This window comes from Leucoraja erinacea, chromosome 4 (assembly GCF_028641065.1).
Source record: "Leucoraja erinacea ecotype New England chromosome 4, Leri_hhj_1, whole genome shotgun sequence".
Taxonomy (NCBI): domain Eukaryota; kingdom Metazoa; phylum Chordata; class Chondrichthyes; order Rajiformes; family Rajidae; genus Leucoraja; species Leucoraja erinaceus.
Genome location: NC_073380.1, coordinates 69,631,202 through 69,649,829, shown reverse-complemented (window position 1 = coordinate 69,649,829; position 18,628 = coordinate 69,631,202). Strand labels below are relative to the sequence as shown.

Here is an 18,628-nt window from a genome sequence, read left to right as displayed (position 1 = left end):
ACCGTAGCTGGACCGGGGGGGGGGGGGGGGGGGGGGGGGGGGGGGGGGGGGGGGGGGGGGGAGGGCAAGGGCTAGGACTGGGCGAACTGAGTGGTCCTCATTTTATTCTGAACTACATTGGAATTCATCAGAAAGGAAATTGATAATTGGAGTTAACTTTCAAAAACAGTTACTGGAAAAACTTTAAAAAATGTCACTGCCTTTTGATTTCAAGGCCAGCTGTTTCTCCTTCTCCCATCCCCACAATCTCAGTTTCTGATGTGCAGCTGTTTTATTTTGAATCAATCGCAGCGAGACATTGCTGAATTGTACCTGAAGATTGCCAGACAGAAAGTGCATGTGTATCAAAGATAGGTTAGAAGCATTGAATACCGTAGGTAGATTGTGTGATATTAGATGAAAGTAAAAATAAAATCAGGTTACAAATGCCGGAGGGATTAACCTAAATGAAGGAACCTCAGTCAATCTTTATTTTGTCTAATTGCATTTTGTTGTTGTATTAACACTTAAAAAAAAAAAAAAAAAAAAATCAAAATTTTTTCTCTCTTCCAAACCTGAAGGAGTTGTCTTTTCATGTATCATCCAAGCAGTGACTAATCTATGAACCGATATTTGAATGTGGCCAGGCTGATCAACCTCAGATACCACTATAGTCGCCATTCACTCAGTGGGCAGCACGTTGCTATTCCAGGCTCAGCAATGAAGAGTGGGTATAACACAGGATTTCATTCCTCCACGGTTAGAGCTGTGGATTATTATAGTTCCAGGTCTGCAACTTCACTAACACTGGATAAAGCGTTAAAACTGAAACGTTACCGGTTTATGCTCTTTTTTTAGAGGCTAATGGAAATGCTTAATACTTTAAACATTTTCTTCTTAATCTACTTTTGAGACCAAAATTAAAAGTAACGTGGGCTATTTCAAAGCACTGTTGTGCATATCATCTTGCAGCTTGGGTCTCGAGGGATGCCTTGCCAATGCGCAATGAATAAACCACTGCAAAATGATTAAGTGCCTGTCACTGTTCTCTGAAGAGAATCAGTACTCAGGATAATGGACTCGAAAGCACTGAACCATATTGCACAAGCATATGGATCAAAGAGCAGGTAAAAATGGTTGAACTAAAGATAGCATGCACTGAGTGAATGATGGACTCGACTCTAATGTTTACAAGGCATATTCCTGTTACTGGTACCCATCGTATCTGCTAGCAAAGTTACCAAGAGGTGACTTACTGACACTTGTTGAACAAAGCAGATTCCTTTGAAATGATTTAAATGACAGTCAGTGTTTTATGAAGAGAGTCTGTATGCAGGAGAATAAAGCAATGAACAGGCTGAACATTTTACAGTTCACAGAACTCCATTCTTTATTATCACAGCTTGCTCACAATGACATACATGAAAATACCACTAATGAAGATTAGAATAAGCAGGCAGCATCCTTCTAGGTTATAACTTTAACAGCTGGAACAAATTTTGTAGGTCTTGGGTGCTCAGTGGCCTTACTTGGCACAATTCCCCCTTCCCTCAAAAAGACCAGTACAAAGCCCTGCTCACAGATCAAGGGGGTTTGAACAAAGGGAAAAAAACAGACCATGAGAGTGAAAGGTCAAGGCCAGTGTGTGTTGAGGAAAAGAGAACTGACAGTTCTGGGGTTGAAATTGAGGCAGAAGTCACTAGCACCATTGACTATCTGACCTTGATATTCCTCAGGTTCCTCTCTATCGACTGATGAGCACAGAGCTTCCAAAGAGCCAATCTAGCAATGTCAAATCAGTGCAAGGAGGCAACATAAAGGACGTGAGGCAGGATGCAGTAAAGTATGAAACTGCTTGTATTATGCATACTCCGATCATTAACAAAAAAGAGTGGGTAATTACAAAACAAGACCCAAGTTGTGTTTCCACATCAAGCAAATCCTTTTGCAAATTGATTGGTTCACATTTTTTTCTTTGTGTAATTTTTAAACTAGAATTTTGATTATAGTAATTGATTTATTGATTTTCTTAAACCATGTCTCATGACTTCCATACTAATGTATCACTATCCAGAATTTATGGGCAGAAGGCTGGATTCAGGATGTGAAATGCATCGGGCTGTAGCTTTCAGCCGGAGATCTGGTCCCTCAGTTCCTTGTTCCTGCGGACCTCTGTGGCATGCCTCTCCTATGAAGATAACGAGACGCATTTACAAAACATATAGGTACTTGCTTAACAAGAAGAAATCATCTGAGGCACAGAATGGATCGATAAAACAATTTCAATGAACCATTTCAGGATATTTCAGCCTTGGTAGTACCTGCTTACGTTAACAGTTTAATTGCCAGCAAGATTGATGTTGTTACTGGTTTATAATAGTCAGTAGGGTCGCAACATGTTTTTTCACTCTGTCAAAACCGGGCCCCTTGGTTTATTTAGTTGAGTTGAGATGCTGCATGGAAACGGGTTAATTGGCCCATCGGGTCCATGCTGACCATTGATCACCTAGTCACACTAGTTCTATATTATTCCACGTTCTCATCCACTCCCTGCATAGTTGGGGGCAATTTACAGAGGACAATTAACCTACAATGCCACTTGCCTTTGGGACGTGGGAGGAAACCAGAGCACCCGGAGGAGACCCAAGCAGTCACAGGGAGAACGTGCAAACTCCACAGAAACAGCACCCAAGGTCATAATTAAACCCAGGTCTCTGTCACCGTGAGGCAGCAGCTCTACCAACTGTGCCGTCCTAATCTCACCGTGCCACTTTAATCTCACTGAAAGTGCAAAAGCAAATTATTGGTAGTGTCGGAAACTTGAAATACAATGGAAATTGCTGGAAATACTCAGCAGGTCAGGGAGCATGAGTGGAAAGAGTTAAACAGAGTTACCATTTCAGGTCAGTGATCTGAAACCCTCTCACTGCACAGACCTTTTATTTCAGATCTCCAGTATGTGCAGAATCTTGCTTTGTCTGTGATTAGCTGCAATCCCCGATATGCCTCCAGATGGCATTGTAGGTCAAACTCTAATTTCAGTGAGTGATATCACACAAAAACAAATTGGAGAAATGCCTTTATGTTCAGGAAAGAAGGGTGAAACACTGCCTGTTTTCCATCCCTCCTAATCTTTATTTCTGCTCTTCGGAAAGATACCTGTAAGTTTTGTCTCTTCCAAGTCAATAATATCCCCATGAACTGCTGGTAGTGAAGCAAAACAAATAGCAGAGATGGAGACTCAGGCAATTTTCAAGGTCAAGTCTTAACTGCTTCTGTGGGCTGTGCCATCTCGAGCAGCCATTTTACACCCAAGTCTTACCCATCTTCATTTTCAGACGAAACATTCGATAAACTGTCCTCAAAGAGACTGCTAAAATGTGCAGCTCAGAGATCCACATTAACTGGGGAAAGTGCCTGATTTTAGGGTCAAAATTGAAGATTGGATTAAGAAGGGTTTCGACCCGAAACATCACCCATTCCCTCTCTCCAGAGATGCTGATTGTCCCGTTGAGTCTACATTCTTGAAGATTGGGTGAGAGACAAAAGTGCTGGAGAAACTCAGCAGGTGCAGCAGCATCTATGGAGCGAAGGAAATAGGCAACATTTCGGGTCAAAACCCTTCTTCAGACTGATGTAGGGTGGAGGGGTGGAGGGTGGGGGGGGGGGGGGGGGGGGGGGGGGGGGGGGAGAAGAAAAATTGAAAAGAGGAGGAGTCCGAGGGCGAGCTGAGAAGGGGAGGAGACAGCAAAGGCTACTGGAAATTGATGAATTCAATGTTTTTGCCACTAGGGTGCAGACTGCCCAAGCAGAATATGAGGTGCTGTTCCTCCAATTTCCAGTGGTGCTCACTCTGGCCATGGAGGAGGCCCAGGACGGAGAGGTCAGATTTGGAATGGGGAGTTGAAGTGCTGAGCCACCGGGAGATCAGGTTGGTTAATGCGGACTGAGCAGAGGTGTTCGGCGAAACGATCGCCAAGCCTACGCTTGGTCTTACCGATGTAGATCAGCTGATATCTAGAGCAGTGGATGCAATAGATGAGGTTGGAGGAGATACAGGTGAACCTCTGTCGCACCTGGAACGACTGCTTGGGTCCTTGAATGGAGTTGAGTGGGCAGGTAAAGCGACAGGTGTAACATCTCTTGCGGTTGCAAGGGAAAGTGCCCGGGGAGGGGGTGGTGCGGGAGGGAAGGGAAGAATTGACCAGGGAGTTACGGAGGGAGCAGTCTTTGTGAAAAGCAGACAGTGGGGGGGGAAGATGGGGGGTAGATGGGAAGATGTGGCGAGTGGTGGGGTCACGTTGGAGGTGGCGAAAATGACGGAAGACTATTTGTTGAATGTGACAGCTAGTGGGGTGAAAGGTGAGGACTAGGGGGACTCTGCCCTTGTTACGAGTGGGGGGAAGGGGAGAGAGAGCAGTGTTACAGGGTATGGAAGAGACCCCGGTGAGAGCCTCATCTATAGTAAGGAAGGGAAGATTGGATGAGGGGCCAATGGGTTTGTGACCCTACTGTCTAACTTTGACCCCAAAAGCATGGTAGTCACATTAGGCCTGCTCTGCCTGCTCTGACCTTTTGTACCATTTGCAGATGACCCAGGCTCGAACTTCAAGACATCTAATTTTTATTTCTGTTGGAACCAAAAGGGCATGGATTGTTCTACAGGATTTCCAAAATATTTTGGCCCACTGATGACCCAGGGGAAGTTCAATCTCTGGGACAGGGTCCTCACCCCATGCCCTCAATAATCTCAGCATGCTGAGAGTCCTGTCCCTGTATTTCCTGTTGAGCTGGATTTACAGCTGAGTTCCTGCTTCAACCACAGTGGTGAGCACCAGCATCAATTCCATTTACCGGTTGTTGCCCAAGGATGGGCGATTTGGCTACTGTGCAACATTGTTACAGTTTAGTTTATTGTTACATGTACCGAGGTACAGTGAAATGCTTTTGTTGTATGCTACCCAGTCAGCAGAAAGACAATATACAACTGCAATCGAGCCATTTACAGTGTATAGATACATGACAAGGGATGACTGTGATAACATGATAACTGTGCCTGTCGTAGAAATAATGCTTGGCCCACACCCAGTAATGTTTACACCACAAGCTGTGGCGAATAAAACTGATTAAAGGAGAAAATTAGAAATGTGTTGAAGAATAAAAGGTCTTTGGGGTGAGTGATTATATGGTCAGCTGCTGGTCACTTTTGAAGAATTGTTCAGGTTTAATCTCTAACAGACATGAAATATTTTTGCAGTACATTCCAAAATGTGAAAGGGGAAGAAATATAGCTATCGAGGGGAAGTGTTTTACGATGCATTTATCTTACTTGCATCAAAAGATCTAAACAGTTTATTTCAGGAGACAAACCTTCATGATCGAAGTTGTAGATAATGGCAATAGAATCAATTTGGACCAAACATTCCCTGTAACATTTTGGGGTTGTGTGGTGAACTGACTAAGCTCGGCCAAGTGGCTGAGCAACGGACTGTCGAGGGACCAATGTCCGTTGTCAGCAGTCTTGGTTGGCAACATTTTGAGAGTTTTTATTGAAAAAGTATCAATGATTATATTTATCATTTTTTTTTAATAAACATGGGCATTGTTGGCAAGGCTATCATATATTGGCCATCCTTCATTACCATATATGGTTCATATAGATATCCAACAGTTGGTTCCCAGCATCACCTGCCTCTGATCCAAGCTGTTGCATTAAATCAAATGTGATCCTCGATTTAATATGGACAGTAAAAGGGAGATGGTATGGTAAAAAGGCTTGCCTCTTTTTGGCTGCTTCACACATTCTACTTTCATGGAGAAGATTTGTGTTTTGGGATGGTTTGTGCATTGTGTTATCATCTCCTCTCTTGGCATGTCCTGAAGTGCAGTGTCAGAGATGCCGATGGTCTGTGGTGAACAGACAGCAGGGGTATTCTTTACGTAGTGGCCATAAAGATGAAAGCCAATTGCTTTTTGAAATGTGTCAGAGGTTATGGTCACCCATTCCTTCCATCCAGAGTTGCTGTCTGTCCCGATGAGTTACTCCAGCATTTTTTGTCTATATTTGGTACAAATGGTCACACTGGGGTAATAGGTTAATAAGCAACCAGGAGCCTTCCAGTGTTCCCTCTCCACTGAGGTGATGGAACTGATGACAACCCGTGTCGACACAAATGGCAATGATCAAGTACTTTTCTACTCACCCTCTCACGGAGACGTTCCATAAGGGCAGCTAAGTGAGCCTCGCGATTTTCCTTGTTCAACTCCATCTTGATGATCAGTTTTTCCTCTGCAGTCCTGCTGAAATTGTTGTTCTCTTCCAAGGCCTTGTGCAAGACCTCTCGCTCATGATCTCTCTTCTCTGCGAGTTGCTTCAGAATCTGGGCCTCCTGAGACTGGAATTAACAGGAAAGACATGCAACATTTATACATGCAATATGTGAATGCGTGTGCGCATATGCACGTGCGTGAGTGTCATACAGCCACAAAGCACGGAATTGACCCTTTGACCCAACTCACCCTTGCCGACCAAGATGCCCCATCTGAGCTAGTGCTTCATAAGTTTTCGGAGCAGATTAAGGCCATTTGACCCATCAAGTCTACTTCGTCATTCAATCATGGCTGATCTATCTTTCCCTCTCAACACCATTCTCCTGTCTAACACCCCATAACCCCTGACACCCTTACTAATCAAGAATCTGTCAACCTCTGCCTTAATAATATCCACAATTTGCCCATGTTTGGCACATGTCTTGCTAAATCCCTCCTATTCATGTATCAGTTCAAGTGTCTTTTAAATACTGTTATCGAATCTGCCTCAACTATCTCCTCTGGCAACTTGTTCCATGTACCCACCACCCTCAGGGTGAAAATATTACCCCTCGGGTTCCTTTTAAATCTTTCCCATCTCACCTTAAACCTATGTCTGATGGTGCTTGATTCCCCTATTCTGGCTAAAAGACTTGCATATCTATGTCGGAAATGAAAAAGTACTCTATATTTTCTTTTTAAACTATCGTGATTTTCTATGAATATGGCTCTGAATTATATGTTATGTTACTGATGATAGGAATTCTATTGCATAAATAAGTACTGTAAATGTTATTAGTTTTGGTAAGACTGTCACAAAAGTGCAGTTCGCATTTATCAACATCGATGCAGAAAACAAAAGAAGAGGATTAAAAGGGAAAAACAATAATTGATGATGTGAACAAATACATCTCTATTTTGGCTCCATCATTTTCATACATTCATGAAAAAACCCCATTATTTTCACCAGAGAATTTTCACCACATTTCGGAGAAATTGCATTTTCATTTAACAAAGGGAACACAATATTTTTTAAAGATCAAAATGTATCAATTTATCACAGAAAGCCGTTGTCTTGACATAATTGGACTTTCTGTGAAGAAAGAAACATTCATTACTTGATTAAAATCAAATTAGGTTGGAATTAAAAAAAGGTTGTTGCCCAAATTAAATAGAAAGGTGTTATTAAGGTACCACTAATAGGAACTATTTAAACTGGGGAAATGAACAAGTGGTAATCAAGGATTCTAATAAGATTGTTCTGTGGTGTTGTGAAAAGGTTGATAAATACTCAACAGCATGGAAATAGGACATTCACCCCAAATCGATCATGGCCCAGATGCCCACCTAATCAAACAAAATCAGCAAATGTGGAGATTGTTAACTGAGAGGATAACTTGTAAGGTAACTGAATATCTCTAAAAGTATAGCAAAAGTGTGTTCAAGATAGGTATGGGACTTCTGGAAGATTGGAGTGTCTTAGTGGATAGTGGTGGTATGGAATTTGTATTAGAGAGTGGGAGATTCAAAGAAACATATAACTAATTGCCATGTATTTCATCTATGGGATAAACATGATTAAATAAGACAGCTCCCTACAAGTTAGGTAAGAGGAATGTTGGAAAATTATAAACCAGTTTTTACTTTAGTTGGTGACAAACCCCTTGAGCTGGTAAACAGTTTCTGTTTAATAGATGCTTAACATTTAAATACTTCAAATGAAAATGTATCAGCAAATGTAGGAATTTATAATAAAACCAAATGTATGGTCTTTCAGTTTATTATTAGTTGTTGGTGATGTAATATTTTGCAGTAATATTCTTTTGTACATTTCTGCTAATCAAGGATCTATAAATAACAAACGTTACAGTGAGACATAGTATACAGTATCACGAGCAAACGATTGCTGCAAACTGTGGTGAAAAACTTTGCTTTCTTATAAATAACATATGTGGTAGTGTTTTGTACAGTACCAACAACTCAAGATGTACCAACAGGGCCCTATGTCCAGTAAAAAAACAGTGATGTGTAATATAGGCCTGTGGGTGCATATGATGTTTCAGTCTGGTCCACCTTGAATGGCGAGCTGTCTGCAAGAGTCACTTCCCAATGGGTTCTGAATGACCTCGGATCAGCAAGGCCCAATGTAATTACCTGCTATAAATGGGGAGCCCCACCTTCAGGTATGATTTAATAGCAAACTATTTCAGGCTTACTATCTATCAAAAGATGCTGGAAATGTTTGTAAATGTAAATTTAAGGTGAAGAGGAAAGATTTTATACGAATCTGATGGGTAACTTTTTCACACAAAGGATGGTGGGGTGTATGGAACAGAGGCAGTGCTGGATGAGGTAGTCGAGGAAGGGATTATCCCAACATTTAAGAAACAATTAGATAGGTTCAATGGATAGGACTGGTTTAGAGGGTTATCGCCTAAAAGCATACAAGTGGGACTAGTGTAGATCGGACATGTTGGTCATTATGGGCAAGTTGGGCTGAAGGATCTGTTCCACACTGTATGACGTTATGACTCCATTACCCTAAATGTTCACAAGGATAAAGATATTTCAAACCTATTAAAAACAAATAATAATATTAAAACATTAATTTTTAAGTAATGATCTGAAAAAAAAAAAAAATGACTGTGAATTAATTCAAAAACATATAAATTGCCTGAAACTTATTGGCTCTCTTGGGAACTGTTCAAGACCATGGCTTTGCTGAACCTTGACCATGTTCAGGATTCTGACTTCCCAATAGAGCTGCTGGAAATCTGCAGGAAGTTAGTATTCTGCCACTGGTCCCCACGAGACCAGAATCAGAGCATGGTTTATATGGCAATGGTGAGCGCCCTTCACATAATTTTACCTGACGAGCCCTCAGAAGTGTCTTGAATTATTATTTTGATCCTCTCAGCAAAAGATATTGTACAAAACCGATATAAATCATTTACTTTACAGTGACGCTGCTGCAATGAATACAAGTTTTCATGAGTGAGTAATGTTGTGTTAGCTACTTTCTTTCAGCTGTTCAGTGATGATCTCCAAAGGACTTGACTGACAAATTGTGCAAAGTTATGAAATACTAATCATCATTTGCATAATAATGCAATAATCCATATACCTAATATGCATCTATTTGCATGTATTCATGAAAGATAATCATAATGAAAGCAGTTGTTAAGACCTGCTTAACTATTACAATAAATTTAATTTAATTGGGAACATAACCTAATAAAGTAATTACATTAATGTACTGCTAGGGCATTATTTATCCTAGTGCTTGGAGTATAGATTTTTGAATCATGCAGTACAAATCAAGTAATTATGCAAGCGTGAACTCTGGCTAAGGAAAGACACAAAATGCTGGAGTAACTCAGTGCTCTGGAAAACATGGATATGTGATGTTTCAGGCTGGGATACTTCTTCAATATACCCGCCACCCTCTGAGTAAAAAAGTTGCCCCTCAGGTTTAAAGTGAGAGGGAATTGAACCTATGTCCTCTGATTCGTGACTTACCTACTCTGGGTAAAAGACTGTGCATCCACCCTATCTATTCCACTCATGATTTTATACATCTCCACAAGATCACCCCTCAACTTTTGTAAATCAGCATCTGTAGTTCCTTGTGTTTTATCTTCCAAAGCTCAGCTAGTCTTATATTAAAAACATGCTTCTTTTGTCATTATTGCATCACTGATATTGTGAAGTTAAACTTTAAAATTACATAATACGAGATATAATCAGAAATTTGAGTTTACTAGGAGTATTTTTTTTTTCAAGTTTCTTTCTACCCTGTAGGCACCAGGACAGTCAGGAGATGGTTGCAGACTTCTGATGCCCGTTTCTCTGCCCTCTTGCTTCCAGCCCCAATAACCTGCATGTAGGCTTGTGAGGGCTGGTGAATTTATCTTCTTTCATCCTGTCCTCACCTGATATTTTAAACTGACACGGATCATTTTCACTGCCAGCTGATGAAGACTAAGTCGCCCCTCTTCAACCAGATACTGATTTTCGACATTTGACTCGGGGTCTTCAAATGAACCTCTTAATTTGGTTGGGCAGATGCTGGTTTAAACCAAAGATAGACACAAAAAACTGGAATAACTCAGTTCCAACAGGCAGCATCTCTGTAAAGAAGGAATGGCATCCGTTCTCTCCAGAGATGCTACCTGTCAGAACTGAGTTACTCCAGTTTTTTGTGTCTATCCTCTTAATTTGGTTTATCACTAATCTAATTATTTTCTGCATAATCCAAAGCATATTTTCTACCTTCCTCCTGCTCTCGGCAGCCTCCAGCTTCTTCTGGATCTCACCCAGAGAGAGATCCTTCTTCTTTGGAGGTGACAAAGTTCGGTCCAGTGCTGGAGCTGCTTCTGGAGAAGGTGGCTTTAAAATCACCTCAAAGGACTGACCTGAGGCACGCTTGTTGATTTGCTTCACTTCCATGTCTGGAGAATAACACATCACAAGTAAGTTTAGGCATTTTACCACAGAACCAATTTACATCAAATCATTGCACTGGGTTTGAGCTTACTTTACCATCACATGTACCAAGGTACAGTGAAAACCTGTTGTTGCATGCTAACCAGTCAATGGAAACACATGATTAGAAATGAGCAATCTACAGTGTGCAGATACACGATAAAGGAAATAACATGAATAACATTTAGTGCAAGATAAAGTCCAGTAAAGTCTGATCAAAGATAGTCCAATGGTCTCCAATGAGATAGATAATAGCTCAGGACTACTCTCTAGTTATTGTTAGAATGGTTCAATTGCCTGATAACAGTTGGGCAGAAACTGTCCCTGAATCTGTGAGAAGAGGGAGGGGCCAGGGTGCAAGCCAAGTGTTGTCTAGTGGGAAGAAAATACTAAGGCCTCAACATGCAAATCACATTGTGTTAGCCAGTGAGTAGCAACCTTGGGTGAAGCAAAGTTTATCTTTCTTGTTTTAAGTGATTGTGGAATTCTATTGATTTCAGTTGTGAAACTATGACTTCCTCTAACCTGGACCTTTATGCGACACTGCAGCTGTACATTGAAAAAGAGCAAGGGACTCAAAGAATAGTTCTGAAGACTACATTTCAGACTCTAATAGCTTTGGATGACAGGTTCTTGTCTTTCTCGGTTGATTCTTTAAATGAACAAATGCTCGTTGTGATTTTCCCTTTTATTTCTCTGCAAATCAATGAACTAGCCCAACTGAAAAGACAATTCACTGAGAGGATGGCATTAGCACAGTGGCTGAGCTGCCATGCTGATGTTAGTCTCTCTTCCCAGGCTTGCAGAATCTATGATGTGCATTCAATGTAGATGATCCATTACAGCCCTCTTCTGGGCAGCTGTTCTCTAGTGCAAATTAATGCTCCTAATGCATTTGCAGGCTGTAATTTGTGGTTTAAAAAAATCCGGGCTCTTATACAGCAATGGAATTCACATTGAAGTGTGGCTTGAAACCCAATCTCAAATATATTCACCTCAAAAGATGGGTATTTCAGAGGAATGGCATCTCGGGGCGAGTACTCAAGTTCTGTGCTACGCAGCTAGCTCCAGTGCTCACTACATTATTCAACCTCTCCTTGGACAAGTCCGTGGTCCCTGCCTGCTTAAAAAAATCCATCATTGTACCGGTACCAAAAAATGCCTCCCCAGCCTGTCTGAATGACTACCGTCCGGTGGCCCTTACTTCAGTAGTCATGAAATGCTTTGAGAGGCTGGTGAAGAAACACATCTGCGCTTTCCTCCCTCAGAACATGGACCCGTTGCAGTTCACATACCGACCGAACAGATCCACGGATGATGCGGTCTCCCAGGTCTTGCACACCGCTCTCTCCCATCTGGACAGCCAGAAGGGGGGCTACGTGAGGATGCTGTTCATAGACTACAGTTCAGCCTTCAACACGATAGTCCCCACCAGACTGGCCGGGAAGCTACTGGAATTGGGGTTCAACACCTCCCTGTGTGCCTGGGTCCTGGACTTTCTCACTGCCAGGCCCCAGGTAGTCAAGATGGGAGGGAATACATCGAAGTCCCTCACCCTGAGCGCAGGATCGCCCCAGGGTTGCGTCCTCAGCCCCCTATTGTACTCCCTGTACACACATGACTGTGTGGCTAGGTTCAGCTCTAACTCAATAATTAAGTTTGCTGATGACACTGTGGTGGTGGGCCTGATCTCAGACAACGACGAGAAGGCCTACCGGGAGGAGGTGGCTGATCTAGCACTCTGGTGCCAGGATAACAGCCTCCTCTTGAACATCAAAAAAACGAAGGAGCTGATCATGGACTTTAGGAGGGCACATCATCCGAGGACGTACACTCCATTGAGGTTAAATGGGGATCCTGTGGATAGGGTGAACTGTTTTAAATATCTGGGAGTCCACATCTCCGAGGATATGACATGGGCATCACACGCCTCAGCACTCGTGAGTAAGGCAAGGCAGCGCCTTTACCACCTCAGGCAATTGAGGAAATTCAGAGTGTCTCCGAGGATCCTCCAGTGCTTCTACGCAGCGGCGGTGGAAAGCATCTTGTCCGGGAACATTACCATCTGATTTGGGAATTGCTCTGCCAAGGACAAGAAGGCTCTGCAGCGAGTAGTGCGTTCGGCCGAACGCACTATGGGAACTTCACTTGCCCCCCTGCAGGAACTATACATCAGGAGGTGCAACTCCAGAGCCAATAAAATCATGGGAGACCCCTTCCATCCCTGCAACGGACTGTTCCCGCTGCTACGGTCAGGCAAATGCCTCCATTGCCATGCGGTGAGAACGGAGAGGTTGAGAAGGAGTTTCTTCCCAGAGGCCATTTGGACTGTAAATGCCTATCTCACCAGGGACTAACTCTACTGAATGTTTTTCCTTCCATTATTTATTATGTAAAAGAATATGTGTGTTATGATTGTGTTTATAGTATGTTTGGTTGTTTGTCTTTTGTACAAAAGTCCGCGAGCATTGCCACTTTCATTTCACTGCACATCTCGTATGTGTATGTGACAAATAAACTTGACTTGACTTGAATAAGAAAACGGGGACAATAACTAAGAATAAACAGTTTCATTTAATTTAATATTTGCCGGAATCCCACAAAACACAATTTGGTTGGATTCACCCTCCAATTAAGTGAGAAATTTCACAGTTGCTTGCTTGAGAGTGAATTAATTTGAAGAGTTAAGTCTTAAATGAATCCAGAATGGCTCCATTTGAAATGCTGCTACAATGAAGTGTTCTGGGATGTGCCATAGAAACATAGAAAATAGGTGCAGGAGGAGGCCATTCGGCCCTTCGAGCCAGCACCGCCATTCATTGTGATCATGGCTGATCGTCCCTAATCAATAACCCGTGCCTGCCTTCTCCCCATATCCCTTGATTCCACTATCCCCTAGAGCTCTAACTCTACTTAAATCCATCCAGTGATTTTGCCTCCACTGCGCTCTGTGGCAGGGAATTCCACAAATTCACAACACTCTGGGTGAAAACGTTTTTTCCCACCCCAGTCTTAAATGGCCTCCCCTTTATTCTAAGACTGTGGCTCCTGGTTCTGGACTCGCCCAACATTGGGAACATTGTTCCTGCATCTAGCTTGTCCAGTCCTTTTATAGTTTTATATGTTTCTATAAGATTTCCCCTCATCCTGCTAAACTCCAGTGAATACAAGACTAGTCTTTTCAATCTTTCCTCATATGACAGTCCCGCCATCCCAGGGATCAATCTCGTGAACCTACGCTGCACTTCCTCAATCACAAGGATGTCCTTCCTCAAATTAGGAGACCAAAACTGTACACAATACTCCAGATGTGGTCTTGTCAGAGCCCTATAAAACTGCAGAAGAACCTCTTTACTCTGATTATGAAATCCTCTTGTTATGAAGGCCAACATTCCATTAGCTTTCTTCACTGCCTGCTGTACCTGCACGCCAACTTTCAGTGACTGGTGTACAAGGACACCCAGGTCTCGCTGCACCTCCCCCTACCTAACCTAACCCCATTGAGATAATAATCTGCCCCCTTGTTTTTGCTGCCAAAGTGGATAACGTCACATTTATCTATATTATACTGCATCTGCCCATTCACTCAACCTGTCCAGGTCACCCTGCAGCCTCCTAACATCACAGTTCACACTGCCACCTAACTTTGTGTCATCTGCAAACTTGCTAGTGTTGCTCCTAATTCCCTCTTCCAAATCATTAATATATATGGTAAACGGGTGCGGCCCCAACACCGAGCCTTGTGGCACTCCACTCGCCACTGCCTGCCATTCTGAAATGGACCCGTTCACTCCTACTCTTTGCTTCCTGTCTGCCAACCAATTTTCTACCCATGTCAACACCTTACCCCCAATACCATGTACTCTAATTTTAGTCACCAGTCTCCTGTGCGGGACATTATCAAAGGCTTTCTGAAAGTCTGGATACACTACATCCACTGGCACCCCTTCATCCATTTTACTTGTCACATCTTCAAAAAATTCCAGGAGATTAGTCAAGCATGATCTCCCTTTCATAAATCTATGTTGACTTGGACTAATACTTCTACTGCTATCCAAATGCCCCATTATTACCTCTTTAATAATTGACTCCAGCATCTTTCCCACCACCAAAGTCAGGCTAACTGGTCTGTAATTCCCAGTTTTCTCTCTTGCTCCTTTCTTGAAAAATGGGATAACATTAGCTATCCTCCAATCCACAGGAACTGATCCTGAATCTATTGAACATTGGAAAATGATCCCCAATGCATCCACTATTTCTAGAGCCACTTCCCTGAGGACCCTGAGATGCAGACCATCCTGCCCAGAGGATTTATCATCCTTCAGTCCCATTAGTTTACTCAATACTATTTCTTGCCTAATGAAAATTTATTTCAGTTCTTCTACCCCCTTAGATCCTCTGTCCTCCAGTACATCTGGGAGATTGTTTGTGTCTTACTTAGTGAAGACAGATCTGAAGTACCTATTCAACTCTTCTGCCATTTCCTTGTTACCCATAATAATTTCACCCGTGTCTGCGTCCAAGGGACCCACATTTGATTTTGCTACTCTTTTCCCCTTAACATATCTAAAGAAGCCTTTACTGTCCTTCGTTATATTCATCTTTATAGAATTGTTGTGTGAAGCCTGTACATTAAATAAACCTTTACTGTGGTTCATTCAAATGCAAGGATCGACTCACCATCATAGTTATAGAATGCCGCAGCGTGTGGTTCAGAATAAAAGCAGGAACATATCAGAGAGAGCATCGAAAGCTCCTTCATTTTCTCCTTGTAGGCTGAAATAAAATAAAACACTGTCAATAACTTATTGCAATTAACTTTTAGATAAATTACAGTATGTTATATGGATGGCTATTCAAGAATTACAGATGTTCCTCAGCGAGAAGCAGTAGACCAAAGTAAAATTGTTAATCAGATTTACATAGAATTGGACATTGCAGAAGGAACAGCCTAGGTTTGATATATTATTTTGAAGTGGGTATTTGCTGTGTTTAGCAAACGAGTTTAGATTTCATGGTTATATTTATTAAATTTCATTTAGGCAAAATAGTTCAATACGACCAAAGCTTCAAGTTTACACCAAATTAAAACCTCAAAATAATGCAAGATATAACATCAAGAAAGAGCACTGTCAATTAGGAAGTATGAGATAACATCCTTCTGATAAATTAGTTTACTATTTATTCCTAGTCTGAAGAAGGGTCTCGACTCGAAACGTCAGCTATTCCTTTTCTCCAGAGATGATGTCCTACTCATTGAGTTACTCCAGCTTTTTGTGTCTATCTTTACTGTTTTCCTCATTTGACATGGCCTTGGCTCACTGGCTCTTCAAGGCAATAGCACAGACTGCTGCTACACACTGGTACTGCAGTTCCAACGCCTGCTGGGTCCGATCACCAAATCGTCAAGTTTATTGTCATATGCAAGAGTACAGTGAGGTACAGGTACAATGAAAATGTTGCTTGCAGCAACAGGCACATAGATTCAGACAATGCAAAAATCATAAATTATGCATATATTCCACACAAAATCTACAATTCAATAAAAATAAAAAATAAATCTGGGAAATTTACAAATCATTAGTGCAAAGCATAATTAAAGAAACAAGACCATGGTAGTGAAAGAGATGTTCTGTTGCCAAGTTGGGATTAACTTTAGATGTACAGGTTGGTTCAAGAACTCGATAGCTGTAGGAAAGTAAATGTTCCTGAACCTGCTGGTATGGGACTTCAGGTATTTGTACCTTTTACCTGATTGTAATCGTGACAAATCCGTGATTTGGCATGGATGGTGGGGATCCATGATGATAGATGCTGCCATCTTGTAGATGCTTTCAAAGGTGGGGAAGGCTGTGCTTGTGCTGAGTCCATCATTGTGTGCAGCCTCTCACATTCCTGTGCATTGGAAAAGCCACACTGGAACATGATTCAACCGGTCAAGATACTTTCTACAATGCATTTGTGGAAGCCTGTTTGAGTATTTGTTGACTTGTCAGATCTCCGTAAACTCTAAGGTTGTAGTGGCACTGGCAGTGCTGTCTTGTTGAATGTATCAATGTGCTGGGATAAGGACAGGTCATCTGAGATGTTAACAGCCAGGAAGTTGAAGCAGTTCACTCTCTCCACTGCTGACCCTCTGCAGATAGTAGTGCATTTGGCCGAACGCACAATGGGAACTTCACTTGCCCCCCCTGGAGGAACTATACATCAGGAGGTGCAACTCCAGAGCCAATAAAATCATGGAAGACCCCTTCCACCCATGCAATGGACTGTTCCAGCTGCTACGGTCAGGCAAACGCCTCCGTTGCCATGCTGTGAGTACGGAGAGGTTGAGAAGGAGTTTCTTCCCAGAGGCCATGTGGACTGTAAACTCCTATCTCACCAGGGACTAACTTTACTGAAAGCTTTTCCTTCCAATATTTAATATGTAAAAGAATATGTATGTGTTCATGATTGTGTTTATAGTTTGTTTGTTTGTTTGTTTGTCTTTTTGCACAAAGTCCGCAAGCATTGCCACTTTTCATTTCACTGCACATCTCGTATGTGTATGTGATGAATAAACTTGACTTGACTTGACCCACTAATGAACACTGGCACGTGGTCTTTCTCTTTTTGAAGACAATGATTAGTTTCATGGTTTAGTTGATGTTGAGCGAGAGGTTGTTGTTACGGCACCATTCAACAACACTCCCCTGCACCCCGACTCATCACCACCAATCCGCACACCACGTGGTGTTGTCCGCACATTTTGTAGTTGCCATTGAATCTGTGCCTAATCACCCAGTCATGGTGTAACGTGAATAGAGCAGGGGGTCGAAGCACACAGCCCTGGGGCCACCTGTGTTGATGGTCAGTGAGGAGGAGATATCGTTACCTATCCGCATTGATTAATCAAGTATCCAAATGTAAGGGAAGGTGCAGAGGTGTAAGTCCTGGAGCTAGGTGATGGGTTTGGAGGGGATGATGATCTCAAACACTGAGCTGTAGTTGATGAACAGTAGCTTGATGTAAGTTCTCCTGTTATCCAGATGGTTCAGAGCAGAGAGCCAGTGAGATAGCATTTGCTGTTGATCTGTTGTGGCAATAGGTTATTTGAGGTGAATCTGAGGCAGGAGCTGATGTACTCCATAATCAACCTCTCAAAGCACCTCATTACAGTGAATGTACGTGTTACTCAATGTACGTATATACTGTTATACCTGTCTTGGAGGCAGGTTACCATGCACTTCTTGGGCAGTGGTAGCATACATACCCTTCTGAAGCAGGTGGGACCATCTGACTACAGAAATGAGAGGTAGGAGCACTTAGTTGAAATGCTGATGCTGGTGACATTCTTGATAATGAACCGTTTGTAGATCCGATTTCCCTCTCCATGAGGAACTATGGGTTCTGAATGAGTGGCAGGAGGACTGCGGACCCGGATTGCCACATCTCAGGAGGTCAGGTGAAGGCAGAACCCTCTTTTATTGGTATTAGTCTTGCTTTATTATTGACACATGTGCTGAGAAACATTTTTGTTTGCCTGCTATCCTGTCAAATGATTCCATAAATAAGTACTATCAAGCCATACACCAGTCCAACAGGTAGTGCAAACAGAAACATAACAGAGCACAGAGTTACAAAGTTATAGCATTACAGCTGCAGGGAAAGTATAGATAAAAATAATGGGCTGAATGAGGAGAAAGGAACCACAGGTGCTGGTTTACCAACCCAAAATGTCATCCATCTTTTTTTTCTCCAGACATAGTGCCTGACCTACAGAGATACTCCAGCACTTTGTGTCTATCAAGGGCTGGATGAGGAAGGTTGAGAGACTGGGGTTTCAACCCAAGCTTATGGAAGGACTATTGATTAG

The 18,628-nt window shown here is 42.3% G+C and overlaps 1 protein-coding gene across 1 annotated transcript in view; it reads right to left on the bottom strand.

The window, feature by feature from the left end:
* Positions 1 to 1,351: 1,351 nt before the first annotated feature.
* Positions 1,352 to 18,628, bottom strand: part of stmn2b (stathmin 2b) — a 35,931-nt gene continuing 18,654 nt past the window's right edge. The window contains exons 2-5 of the mRNA XM_055634536.1: positions 15,454 to 15,549; positions 10,561 to 10,739; positions 6,183 to 6,374; positions 1,352 to 2,167 (exon numbers count right to left, since the gene is read on the bottom strand). Of these exons, the coding sequence (XP_055490511.1) occupies positions 2,108 to 2,167; positions 6,183 to 6,374; positions 10,561 to 10,739; positions 15,454 to 15,549 (527 nt within the window). The 3' untranslated portion in view covers positions 1,352 to 2,107. The remainder of the gene's footprint in view (positions 2,168 to 6,182; positions 6,375 to 10,560; positions 10,740 to 15,453; positions 15,550 to 18,628) is intronic.